Below are 13,543 nucleotides of genomic sequence, written 5' to 3' on the forward strand. Positions count from 1 at the left end.
ACGCTTGGGAACATGTATTTTTCTACGACGGTGCCGGTACACTGCCGCTAAATTTTTTTAATGATACTGTACCGGTACAGTACACTATGTGAACTGTTTTTTTTTTTCGATAGCTGATGTATTGTTTTAAACAAGGTGTATTAAATGTTGTAAGGTGTTAAATGTAAATGGACCATGACGGTCCACATTTTTGTATAGCCCCCATGTAACGGCATCTCTCGATATTCGGTATTTTCATGATTTTAGCAACATTATTTACCGAAATTATTTAAAATTTCTTACAACCTATGACAAAAATTGTTGTATGCAGGTCCATGTCTACCTCCCGATACTCGATACCGGAATTGTAACATATTTCGTATTTAAATATCGTACTGGATACTACAGCCTATGACAAAAAATTTGTATGTAGGTTTATGTTTTCGTATATCCCTCATATAACAGTACATCTCGATATTCGGTATTTTGATGATTTTAGCGGCATTATTCACCGGAATTGTTTCAAATTTGGTATTTGAAGTTCGTAATAGGTACTACAGCCTATGACCAAAACTTTCGTAAGCAGGGCCACGTGTTCGTATAGTCTCCATATAACAGTTTTCATTTAAGTGGTACTTTTTTTTAAATTTTGTTCACCAAATGGTGGAGGGTATTAAAAGTTCGGCCGGGCGAACTTAGCTGCTTTTTTATTTGTTCATGTTTGTTTGTGAGTAAATTTGGGGTTTGAGAGTAAACTTTTTTTTTATCACAAAATTGTGCAATTTGTTACACATTTAATTTATTTTGCAACCAAATTTGAAATAATTTCAAATTATTGTATTTTTTATTCAAAACAATACACACATATACACAAAATGTGTTTATGTTTTGACAGAATAAGGACACAAAAAGAAAAAAATTGTATTTAGGGAGTACCTTCTGTAATTATGCCATGGAGATACCGTTTTTGGCGGTAATATGATCTAAGTTAAAATCGGGCTAAAGGCTATTTCTTCGCATTGATGTCAAAAGATAATGGCTGAGTATTGCTACTGCCGATGCCGCCAGTCGGAACTTAAGGACTTTTTGCCTGATGTCGCTGCTGTTGTGTTCACAGCAGCCTGTTTTCATAGAAAGGGGAAATTACCAGAAAGAAGAACCAACATATCACATATTCATTGGAGACGTAAAGTTGGTAGAAAATATTGAATGCTCGAAGTTTGAAGAATATCGAACATTGATTTCACACCTTCCCAGAGATATTATTCAAAATGGTGACCATTCGTGAGGAAGATACGCTGACGAGTGGGCCAATAATGTCCACAGTCGCACAGTCGTGGAAAGTTTGAACTACTTCGGGCATTTTTATTTAGCAACGTTTTGAATGTTAATTTTTTTTTGAAGGAGGGAGATAGCAGAAGAAGTAAACAATAATGGCCACCTCCCAACTTCATCTAATTTTGACATAAATATTACGATGTTCCAAATCGTACTCTTTTTTCTCGAGAGCTATCGTGTGTAGATCGACTCTAAATGTTCATGTGTGGTACAATAAAATCAAGATAGGACTACGATACCCATGGTAAAATTAATGAAGTCAAGTCATTTCAATTAATAATTATACCCATCTCTGCATTTTCCGTAAATTATCTTGTCAAATTTCACTGAATACAATAAAATGTTACCATCTTCGATTTGTGTATATACAATGGATTTAAAAATATGCATTTTGACAATGAGATGTTGTCAAATTAATAATTTTGAAAAAATTGCAAACATATTAGAGCACGATACCATATGATTTTAATTTTTTATTTTCTTGGCTAAATAAAAAATGGATAACTCAAAAACGTTAATTTTATATTGAAGAACTTAATTGAAGTTTTATTTTATAATTGTAGAAGGTTTAAAAGTATATTTGACACTATAAAACTCGGGCGCAGAGTTGCATTTTCCTAGTATATTTGAAGTTCTTCAACCTTTCTTATTGTACCGTGGATGCCACTGTGAAAATAAATGCAATGACTACCAGTTTCACCTCTGAAAAAATGAATTTATTCTAAAGAAAGGTGTAATAGATGGTAATGCGAAAATATAGAACCATTTTCAGCTAGTTATTCTGGTTTTGTAATCTATAAAGACAGACATTTTATTTTAATGAAATGTCATTCCTTGACATCACAAGAACAACAGCACCGATAAAGATTCATTTAAAATGAATGGTATAAAATCTCAATTTAATAGATTTATGCCCAAAAAAAGATAAATAAAATGTTTCTCCCTGTTTTTAGGTGCCAAAGAAGACGGAAATAATACATTTGTGAGTTATCGTTACTATTATTTTTTCATAAAACAACAAATCGCGCAAAATTAATGAGGGCCTAGCAACATTTCACTACGTAGAAACAGGTTCTCATCTTTTTGTATGTATAATGGATTTATAAATACAAATTTTGACAATGAGATGATGTCAAATGAATAATTTTTGAAAAAATTTAAGAAATGTAGAATAGAATTTTAATTTAAGAATAGAATTTTGGGGCTGGATTCTTGTCTTTTGAAAATATGAAACGAACATTTTTTTCTTATAAAACGTTTATTTGACATTTCTTTCCTTTATAAAAGAATTCATTATTTTTCCGCTGTTCCAGAACTTTTTTCTGCGACAGCGGCCTTTTTCCTCTATAACATTGAAAAAAATTGCAAAAATGACAGTTTGTACCGCCAGTTGTATTGTTGCGGCTACCTGCATTACCATATAACTGTTACATTAAGGTAGCAGCAAAAGCAAGCTGGTTTGATTGTACTATTTGTAACAGGAAACAAAACAATTGGTTATCGTAGGAACTTGTTTTTATTTTAGTACAAGCTTTCAGCTTTCTACTAAATTTAATGTCAAAATACATTATTGTGATTGAAATCATAAAACGAAAAATAAACTTGTTAAAAATTAGCATAGATGGAAATACATAAGGCGCTTTTTTGGCTGGCTTATGTCATCGGCTGGCTTCTTCGTAGAGGAACAAAGGAGTTTTAGGTTGACTTTGTTTGATTTTGGCCCTAGGCTCCATTGTTCATTTCCGAAGAAGCCTGCCGATGACTTAAGCCAGCCAAATGAGCGCTTTATGTGTTCCCAAAAATACAGAATGTAGCCGTGATATTGGGGTCTATGTGAAAACGTGGACCTGTATAGGCAACTTTTGTCATTAGCCATTACAATATATTCAATATTCAAATACGAAACTTGAATAAAAATCGTGTTAATAATGTAGCTAATGTAGGCAACATTATATCGGGGCTATACAAAGACCTGGACTTGAATGGACAATTTTCTGTCACAGGCTGTAGCATGGTACAATAAAGAGAAGGTAGGCCAACTTGTAATGTCAGAATTAGTATCAAAACAATAAAAATCAAACAACTTGTTGCATTTATTTTGAATAAATAATTGAAATCCGCGATAACTGAATGAAATGTCAACACTTCTTTTCAAAATCATGTACTATATATATTTCTAAAGTATTATTTCGCTACAAAAACTCTAGATTTTGTCGATGCATACGTTGAAATAAACATTTTGAAAACACCCGAATTTGAATGTTTTCTGAACAATTTTATTGTTATTGAAAAGAAAACACATACATAAACAAATAAAGATGACATATTAAGCCAAGAAAATAAAAAAACTAAAATCATATGATTTCATAGCCCTACCTTGATATCATTGTACCATTGGCTGTAGTACCTATTACGAATTTCAAATAAGAAATTTCAGACAATTTCGGTGAATATTGTACCTAAAATCGTAAAAATACCGCATACAGGGAGGTACTGATATATGGGGCCTTTACAAAGACCTGGACCTGGGGCTGGATTCTTGTTCTATAAAAATATGAAACGAAAAAAATATTTTCTTTATAAATTTTTATACCCTACAACACTATGTGTTGGGGGTATTATAAGTTTGATTGGGCCAAAAATTATGTAACACCACGAAATATTGATTTCCCACATAGGAAAGTATATATGGATCTTCCTATCTCGCCGAGCTGAGTCGATCTAGCTATGTATGTCCGTCCGTCCGTCTGTCCGTCTGTCCATGTTAATTTGTAATCACTCTACAGGTCGCAATTATGGCCCGATCTTCACGAAATTTAGAATGGAGGTGGGGCTAGGGTCAGAATAGAACCCTATTTCTTTTGGAGATGTTCGCCAAATTTTTAGGGGTTGAAATGGACCAAATACTGAAAAAATGTCTGATTTTGCAGAAGCTATACAGGTCGCAATTATAGACCAATCGACGAATTTCGCATGTAGCTAGAGTTTAGGGCGGGGAAGAAGCCTACCAATTTGGGGGGTCATCGGATAATATTTAGCGGGTAAAATAGGCCATATCTTTTTTGTTGAAAAAATTCAAAAATTTTCATTAAACCGCGAATATTTTAAATCTCGGCGAAATCACAAAGCAATGACAAGGTTACTTCTGATCTTTACATTGATGTTAAGATCCAAAAATTCGAATATATATAGCAAATATATGCGATATATATGTCTATCAAAGAAGATATGCTTGGAAGATCTATTTTATGTCGAGAACGGCTGAACTGATTTCGACAGTTCTCATTAATTCAGAATGGCCTCTTGGCAGAAAGAAAAAACGTCTAAAAAATCGCATAAAAATATCTCTCTAAAGATGAAAATATTGCTTTTGTAATATTTTCTCATATTTTTTCAATTTTGTCATATTTTTGGCATATTTTCATTTTGAATTAAACATTTGGTAATATTTCTACAGCTAACAAAACTAAGTAGTTAGGATATCAGGATATCATATACAGATCGCATTTATGGCCCGATCCTAACAAAATTTTGCATGGGGATAAGATGAGGGTCAGAATAGAAGCCTACTCTTTTTTGAGATGATCGCCATATATTTAGGGGTTGAAATGGACCAAAAAACTGCAAAATTGTCAGCAGGTCGTAATTATCGCCCGATCCTCACGCACATTTGAATGGGGGTTACCGGACATTGCAAAAGCCAAGCAGTTTTGGATGGCCATCCAAAAATATTCAATGCGCGAAATAGTTTGCCAACTTTTGTAGACTAAATACGAAAATGTCCATTCCAGTGACTCTTTGGAGAATTCTCAAATACAGGAAAGACGCATTTCTGACTATTTCGTCAACGCTGATTTCGTTGAAGAATATAGTCAAATGTCTGTAACTCATATAGATGCGTTTCAGTCAAAAACCAATAATAAATGTTAATCTTTTGCCACTTCTGAGAGATTATAGGTCTTTGGGAAATATTGGTTCCAGATCTAGGAAGACCATTTACGTGCAACATCTACCTATAAATTGGAAATGAGCAAATTAGTTTAAGTTGCTATTATTCGAAAATTAGAGAACGAAACCTGATGGTTTTCTTTTATTATTTGTTACAATATCTTGTGGAATTCTTTCGAGTATCTTGCCTATATAAACTGTATCGTTTATTTTAGTGTTGTAGGGTATTCAACGATCGGCCCCGCTCGACTGTAGCCTTTGCTTACTTGTTTCATTTGACATTTCTTTCCTTCATAAAAGTTTTCATTTAACATTTTCACAGAACAAGAATTGAGGCTCTGCATAGACAATTTTCTGACATAGACTGTCCTACCTATTTTAAATGCGAAATTTGAAATAACTCCGGTGAATAATGTCCCTAAAATCATCAAAATATCGAATATCGGGGGGTACCGTTGTATGTGGGCAATACCATATCGTGAACCAATATATACACTTCTCTTCCAGCGGTTAGAAAGATCTTCTAGTATGGATTTTTTAATCAATTCCATTGAAAATGCAGCTAAAATCATCAAAATACCGAATATCGGGAGGTACCGTTATATGGGGATATACGAAATCGTGGACATATATAGACAATACTCTTCCAGGGAGTAAATTACTCAGAAGGAACTCCTTTGTGGATTTTCAGACAATTTCATTGAAAAGTTTGACTACAATCATTAAAATACCGAATATCTGAGGGCACCGTTATATGGGAGCTATACGATATCGTGGATCTTCAAACTTCACTTGCATGCAGACAAAAGACTTATCTGTGTAAAATTTAAGCTTCCTATTTTTAATCGTTTTGATTAAAATAGACAGACGGGCGGGCGGACAGGGCTAAATCTTAGAATTATACGCTGATCAAGATTATATATACTCTGTTATGTCTAAAATTATTATTTTAGGGGGTAACTTCGTACTCCTTCGGTAATTGTGACATGCTCCATACCATAGCATAATTACAGAAGGTAGAACAAAGCTATCCCCTAATTACAATTTTTTTTCTTTTGGTGCCCTTATTCTGTCAAAACATATACGCATTTTGTGTATTTGTGTGTAATGTTTTGAATAAAAAATATAATAATTGAAATTATTTCAAGTTTGGTTGCAAAATAAATGCAAATTTTCGACGAAATGGGTAACAAATTGTACAATTTTGTGATAAAACTGTATTGTTCTACTATTTTAGATTCAATCTTGTGGAATAACCCTGCAATTCCATTCTAGTTTCGCGGTTTTTCCCAATATAAGAATTAAAAATTAAAAGTAAACAAGGCCAACTGTTGCAAAAGTTTATTTGACACCATGGTAGAAGAATATAGGTAGATGCATCAACGCTTGGGAACATTGATATGTCAACATTTTAAAAATGTTTTATCAAAAATAAGTATATTTTCAAATGTTTTCTTATGCGACGTAAATCGGTGGTTGTTATAATATGAATTTTTCAACAATGTTTACAAATTTCAATAATTTTTCATTCAACTTTTTCAAATCAAAAATCGATTTGACATTGTCCCAGCAGCTGTGAGACTATACCATGATTTGAGACTCTGTGTTTGAGACTCAAACACAGAGCTGATTTTTTCTAGTTTCTTTGAAGTTGAGCAACAGTTCTTATTAAAGCATGCTCCATACTAGGTATAGTGGAGGGTATAAAAATCTGTTTTGTTTTTTTAACGTTAAATCCTATTTTTTATGATATGATGATAGTTATAGCTGATAATTATACATAAGCAGCTTGCCGTTATGGCTAGGCATTCTAATGTCAAATTTTAAAGAACAACGACGGTAGGATTTTTGTGATATGTCACAAAAGATGTCATGCGAAGACTTCAATCTGTTTATGTACTCCCAGCTTGATAGGAGCAAAATTATGAATTATAGGAATTTTTCATGGTACAATGAAATAAAGGTAACCTCATTTCAAATTAGCATTCCCAACTCTGCATTTTCTGTAATTTACCATGTCAAAATTTAAGGCTTAAAAAACAGTTCCCATCTCTGATTTTGTGTGTATACAATGGATTTATGAATACAGATTTTGATAATGAGATGTCAAATGTTTAAATTTAAAAAAATAGTAAATATATGACTACATGACTTTACCTTCCTAATTCTTCCATGGAATTTTTATTCAATTCAATAATTGAAATAGCAATCGACACTAGCATTACGTTGTTCAATGGTACTTGTTGTAGATTCGTTCCAACCGTGGTAGAAGAATACAGGTAGTCGCAGCGACACAGCTGCTGGAACAATGAAGTGAAAGCTGTTAATATGAATTAAGTTTCAACAAAATTTGAAAATTTTCAAAGTTATTTTCTTTTTTACTCAAAGTAATATGTATACATACAAAATCTGTACATATGTATATGCCTTTACATTACAAGACTACCGAAAGAAACAATATTATTCAGGCAATTAAATGCCAGAACCTGCAAGAATCTACTAGTTTTGCCATTTTTTCCGATATCATAAAGAGAAATCGGTTATCTTTGTTAAAATTTTTACATTTTTGCACCTCTAAAACAGATGAATTAATTCAACTAAACCAAAAAGATGTTTTTAAAAATGAAGTTAAAAAATAAATCACACTGTACTCTCCTCGTGGATGGTGTTCTTGTTAATTTCAACAAAATTTAAAACAGGCGCGCTTCAATATAGTTGTCAGCAAAAACAGCTGAATGCCACCTAATCAAAAGTGTTTTGCACTAAATGGTTGCGTCTGTTTAGTCTTGCGTGCACACTTATACAAAAACATTAAACAGATTTATCGTACAACACATTAATCGCAAATATATTTTAAAACCATAAGGTATCCTTTTACATGTGATAGGTTTAATTGTCATATGTTTTTGGCTTAATATTTTAAAGAATCGGTGGAGAATTTGGAATACGAAATTTGAAATAGTTTGATATCTTATGCTACATTTAAATTGTCTATACTTGACATTTATTTATTTATGCCCACTATTAAGTTGATAGTCCAATTCGTTGTTATCCAGTTTTCTCACACGTTCGTCGGATTGCAGGTTTTCCATGTTATTTGTTTGTTAGCATGTTGATGTTTTTTTCTGCTGCTGCTATCGTGCAAATACAATACACAAGAGAAATTCCGAACCCTGCCACATAGAAAAAATCAAGAACCCCAACAAACGCTGGCTGCATCAAATTCTGAAAAACGCAAAGAAAAACTAAATACCTAACTTAAAAAGTGAAAAAGAGGAAAATTGCGTGACGGATATTATAAAACGGACGAAAAACTGAGCACTATACAAATGGAAGTTAACTTAGAGGCAGTCAAAGATGATGGGAATACACAGAAAGGTAGCAAAAACGAAGTGGATAAATCATTGGCCGAAATGCAAGTTTTACCAACTAGTGCTGCGGTGACGGCAATAAATCAAGGCGATTCAACGGCAACGACAGTTACAACTGTGCTATCTTCAAAAGCTCTCAAGAGATGTTTAAGCGTACCAATACCGCGATCGCAACCCCCTTCTAGGGAAGTTTCACCTGTTCCAGTATTCAATATATTTGCTCCTCGAGGACGAAGGTATTCAGCAAGTTACAGCCCAGCCAGATGTGCTGGATCTGGGGGAGCAGCAACAAGCGCTGGCAACAATAATGGAGGCGGACAATCAACACGATGTGTTACACCTCGCATATCACAACTGAGACAGGAAGAATGCGTGGATGGGTTGAATTCAAGGGAAGTTAATCATGAACGAGAGGTACATAGTGCCATACAAATATCACAAAGCTGGGAAGATCTTTCTTTGGTTGCGGAGAACTGGTCATGCAAGTCATCAGATGAGTTAACCAATTCTTTACAAGTTGTTGTTGGGGGTACATTACCTAATAACGGCAGTGGAGGTTGCTCCAGCCCAAGTCCTACAAACAATCGTGCCAATTTACGTCTTCCATATGGCTTATCGCCATCTCCAACTCGACGTAGTACCTTTGCCACACGACGCTCAATGTCTCCCATAGCTATCAGACCATCACAGTTAGGTCCAGTCAAACGAAAATTTGAATTGGATGAACAGCCATCATCCATTGGTAGTACTTGGAATTCCCTTTACTCTCAGCCTCCAAGCAAGAAAATGTTTTGCGAAAGTCGGGGGTCGTCTCCAATATGCCAATCGCCTTCAAGTTCGGTGTGCCCAAGTCCTGACTCGGGCACTGGTACATATGATGGACGCATCACACCGAAATTATTGATTTCAAAATTATATACACACAATCAAAATTCCTGCATGAACCAAAACAACTCTGCCTGTTCGTCGCCAATGTCGTCTTCATCGTTCGGTGGAGATGTAATCGAATCCGGCTCGACATTAGCTAGCAATTCATGCTCTTCGTCATCATCCTCTTCATCGAATGCCCTATCAGGAGCATCTAATAACAGTGAACCCATGTCTGTGGGTAACAGCAACAGTTTAGACGAAGGCATTTCTATTACTGAAAAACTTCTACGCGAATCCTTGCCACCCGTCATACAGGATGAATCTACCCTAATGGATATTATAAAACCACATGCAACTGCATTAGATGAATGTTGCAACAAAATGATAATTGAAACCACAACAAATGCATTGGAAGATAAAATGTAAGCTTTCTCCCTGTGGATCGTACCTACCAACCAACATGGAGTATTTGAAATGACACAAAATCAGAAATACTAGATATTAGTTAGTTATTTACTTATTAAACCATTTTTTGAAATGCTTTTTAGGAAATATTCAAGTGAAACTTTACCGTATAAGCAATAGTAACCATGCTTAAACGTCCTTACACGTGTCTGTCTGTAGAAACTTGTTAACAAAATTGTCTTTAACATGGTAAATTTATTATTTGTCTACGGACGGATGTTTGAAACCAAGGTTCAAACTATTGCGCTATAAGCCTTACTTAATCCCTTTTCTGCTTATCTACAGATTTGCAAAATCCACCATACATTAAAGAATGTTCGAATAACTTTTTGATTTGAAATTTCAGTCTGTGTATATTACTCTAGTATTCTATAAAAAATTGTACCTATTTGAAATTTGTTCGAAATTTTCAGCAGATTGCATTCTTTATGTGTACAACATTAAATCAAAGATGATTCATTTAATATTCCGTTGCCATTATTCATCCGTATTTAAATAAAATATATATATATCACTATATATATCATATTTATGTATAAATTATGTATAACTCTTTTTAGTTGTATTTAACCATATGTTTAAAATTTGATGTAGTTTTCAGATGTATTAAACGCGAATACGCATCGTTCTCATCTCATCCCTCCTTTCCTTCCTATCATCAAATTATTATAATAATTATTTTTGCACATCAAGCTTATGTTTTGTGTAACGTTTGTTCTAATCGATAAATTTTACTCTTATCTAAGATAATTAAAAAAACAATTTGTTTTTCTTTGTATAATAATGCCTATTATTTAGATGTTTTAATGTACCCCGTGCGCTTTAATAATATTGATAATGGTTAAGTTTATGGTCCCTATATTTAGAAACTATTTCGAATTAGTAAAAAAATAAAATTTGTGAAAATATTCAAAACAATAAAACGATGTTGGTTTATGTTTGATATTTTAAGATATTGTATTTATATTATCCTAGGTCTTACATTTTCGCAGTAAATGATATGGGTAAATTAAAGTGTACGCAAAAGTAAGTCCGCAACAGATTTTGACCATTAGACCTATCCGGGACTTACATCGACCGGGAACTTTTATTAGAAATTTTTTACAGTTCAATCAGTAATAAAGAAGCTTTGGATACCAATAATACATTACAAAGTTCTCTAGTTTATTAAATACTAGCTGGCCCGGTCCGCGTTGCCGGCCCGTACTTTTAGTCAATAATGCTAATTTTTTAAAGCCAAATTGAACACAGATCTGAATTATGTAAGCGGCACATTTTTTTCTTATAAGTAATTTCTAAATAGAAATAAACATTCATTGCAAAAATTATAATAGATAATCAAGCTATTTTGAATAGGCTGATCTTATTTTTCAGCCTATTAAAAACGTATATGATATAGAACATCTATAAAGCCCCATGTGGAAACTCGGCTCAATTTGTGGTATTGTAAAGAGCCTAGCAACATTTTCCATTCAAATGAGATGTGATTTGGGATTTGTTTTTACAACGTTTAGAATATCGAGAAATTAATAATCGTCATTTTTTTCATGTTTCTGCCACAATTTCCGACTGAAAGCGTTTGAGATTTCGGAGTTTATGTCATATAGACGTACATGCCAAATCTACGTTCCCAACCAATATTCTCTTGGGTGTTACAAATTGAATAGAATACAAAATTTTATATTCTGACAACACATTGTTTGGGAAAGTGGACTTGGAGGTACACTAATATTGCAACTATACTCAAGAGAAGAATGCCTATAAGGACAATTATCTGTAAGATGATTCTCCACCCTAGAGTAGCCTAAATACAATTTTTTTAGCCAAATCAATTGATGAATGTGGTCAAGACCAAGATGGACCCTACTCCTTAGAAACAAACATGTCAAATAAAAATGTCCAAGACCCCGAAAATTGCTTAAATCATTTGATGGTTATACCAAAATGTGATCATTTTTTGCGAGGATGGTTTCTTATCAAATTACCAACCTTTATTGAAATTAGCATGCAAAATATGGTTAAAATGTAAACTAAGTATTACATTATTATCATTACCTGCAAAAGCGATGAAAGTTTAGGAAAAATTTCTGGAAGGATATAAATCATTTTATTACTAAATGTTGAACTCGCTCTTCCATTTTGCACCCTTTATATTCGATATTTCACTGATTGCAGTCCCAATGAATTGCATTTTTTGTGTTCTCATTGGACGGATTATTGTCATATGAAATAAGCAGGATGTACGTAGGTCACTCGTTTCATTATTAATACTATTCATTCAGAAGTCAAAATAATAAAAAATGTTCGCTTCAATATAGTATGTCAAATTTGAAAAAATCCACATCAAATAGATTTTTTTTCATTCGCACTTTTTTGGCATATTTTACTGCGATTTTTTTGACCGGATACCATTCCAAAATTGTATGAATTGTCAAAATCCGTCAAGCCGTTCCTTAGTTATAAGCGTAATACCAAACATAACTTTCTTTTATATTGTGAAAATAATTCCTTATTTTCAAAAATGGAAAAAAAATCATGCAAAATAAAATATTGCTATTGTACATTTCAAAAGTCAAAATGAAAATCTTAATATATCACATTTTTACGCGATTTTCTCGGATTTTGTCCTTTTTGGCCAGGAATTCTGAATTTGTATGAATCGTTAAAATCAGTCCAGCGGTTTTTAAGTTATAAGCGTAGTAACTAACACACCTTTCTTTTATATATATAGATAATTGCATATAACTTGACATAAAATAGTCATGGCGGTGGTATGTAGGTCCAATAAGTTTTTTTTTTCATATCCTTTTTTTGTATATTGTGATATGCGAATTCTTCTTAGGTGACTAATAGGAGTTTAAAGCGATAGTTAATAGATGTATGTCTATTGATATTGACGAAATGTCTTTTACGTACGTACAAAAAAAAACTTATTGGTGACTTATGGAGTTAGGACGTGGAAAGGACTATGAAAAGAAATAATATAGAAAAATTAAAATGTTATAGATTTATTTAGATTTAGAAAGACGCCCCTTTTACGCGATGCAAATCATTCCTTAAGCGAATTTACAGAACAGTGGCATAATAATCCTTACTCTATTTTTCGAAATCGGCGTTTGTTGCGAATCGGTGTTTTTTGTATTCTGTAAGAAAATGTGAAAGCCTCTTTTCACAAAGATAGTCATTGGACGAGCGATCTCAATCTTGAAAGTTTTATTCAATTCCATCATGTAAGTTTTCCAACATCAAGATTCAATTCCATTCCATAAGTTTTAATGAGTTCGAACATGCAAGTTTAAGTTGCATTAAAGAGCTCGAAACATTACAATGCAGAACTTAAAACTTGTACTATCGCAATTACAAAATTTTCATTTAACTATAATCTACTCGCTGCAGAGAATTCTTCCATTTTGGATCCTTCTAAAAATATATAGACCAAGAGCAGATTGACTTCAGTATTCATTTTGAAAAAGCTTAATGCCAGCATATAGTCCGGGACGACTTTGTGAGCCCACACTTTATAATTTATAATGCAAAAGTCAGGAAATACTAGTTAACCATTTTATCATCGT

The 13,543-nt window shown here is 33.2% G+C and overlaps 1 protein-coding gene across 1 annotated transcript; it reads left to right on the top strand.

The window, feature by feature from the left end:
* Positions 1 to 8,189: 8,189 nt before the first annotated feature.
* LOC101891660 (P2R1A-PPP2R2A-interacting phosphatase regulator 1) lies at positions 8,190 to 10,922 on the top strand. The gene has a single exon (XM_005186820.4). The coding sequence runs from the start codon at positions 8,595 to 8,597 to the stop codon at positions 9,930 to 9,932; it is 1,338 nt and encodes a 445-aa protein (XP_005186877.2). The 5' UTR covers positions 8,190 to 8,594; the 3' UTR covers positions 9,933 to 10,922.
* The last annotated feature ends 2,621 nt before the right edge of the window (positions 10,923 to 13,543 follow it).

Source organism: Musca domestica, unplaced genomic scaffold (assembly GCF_030504385.1).
Source record: "Musca domestica strain aabys unplaced genomic scaffold, Musca_domestica.polishedcontigs.V.1.1 1, whole genome shotgun sequence".
In the NCBI taxonomy this organism is placed as follows: domain Eukaryota; kingdom Metazoa; phylum Arthropoda; class Insecta; order Diptera; family Muscidae; genus Musca; species Musca domestica.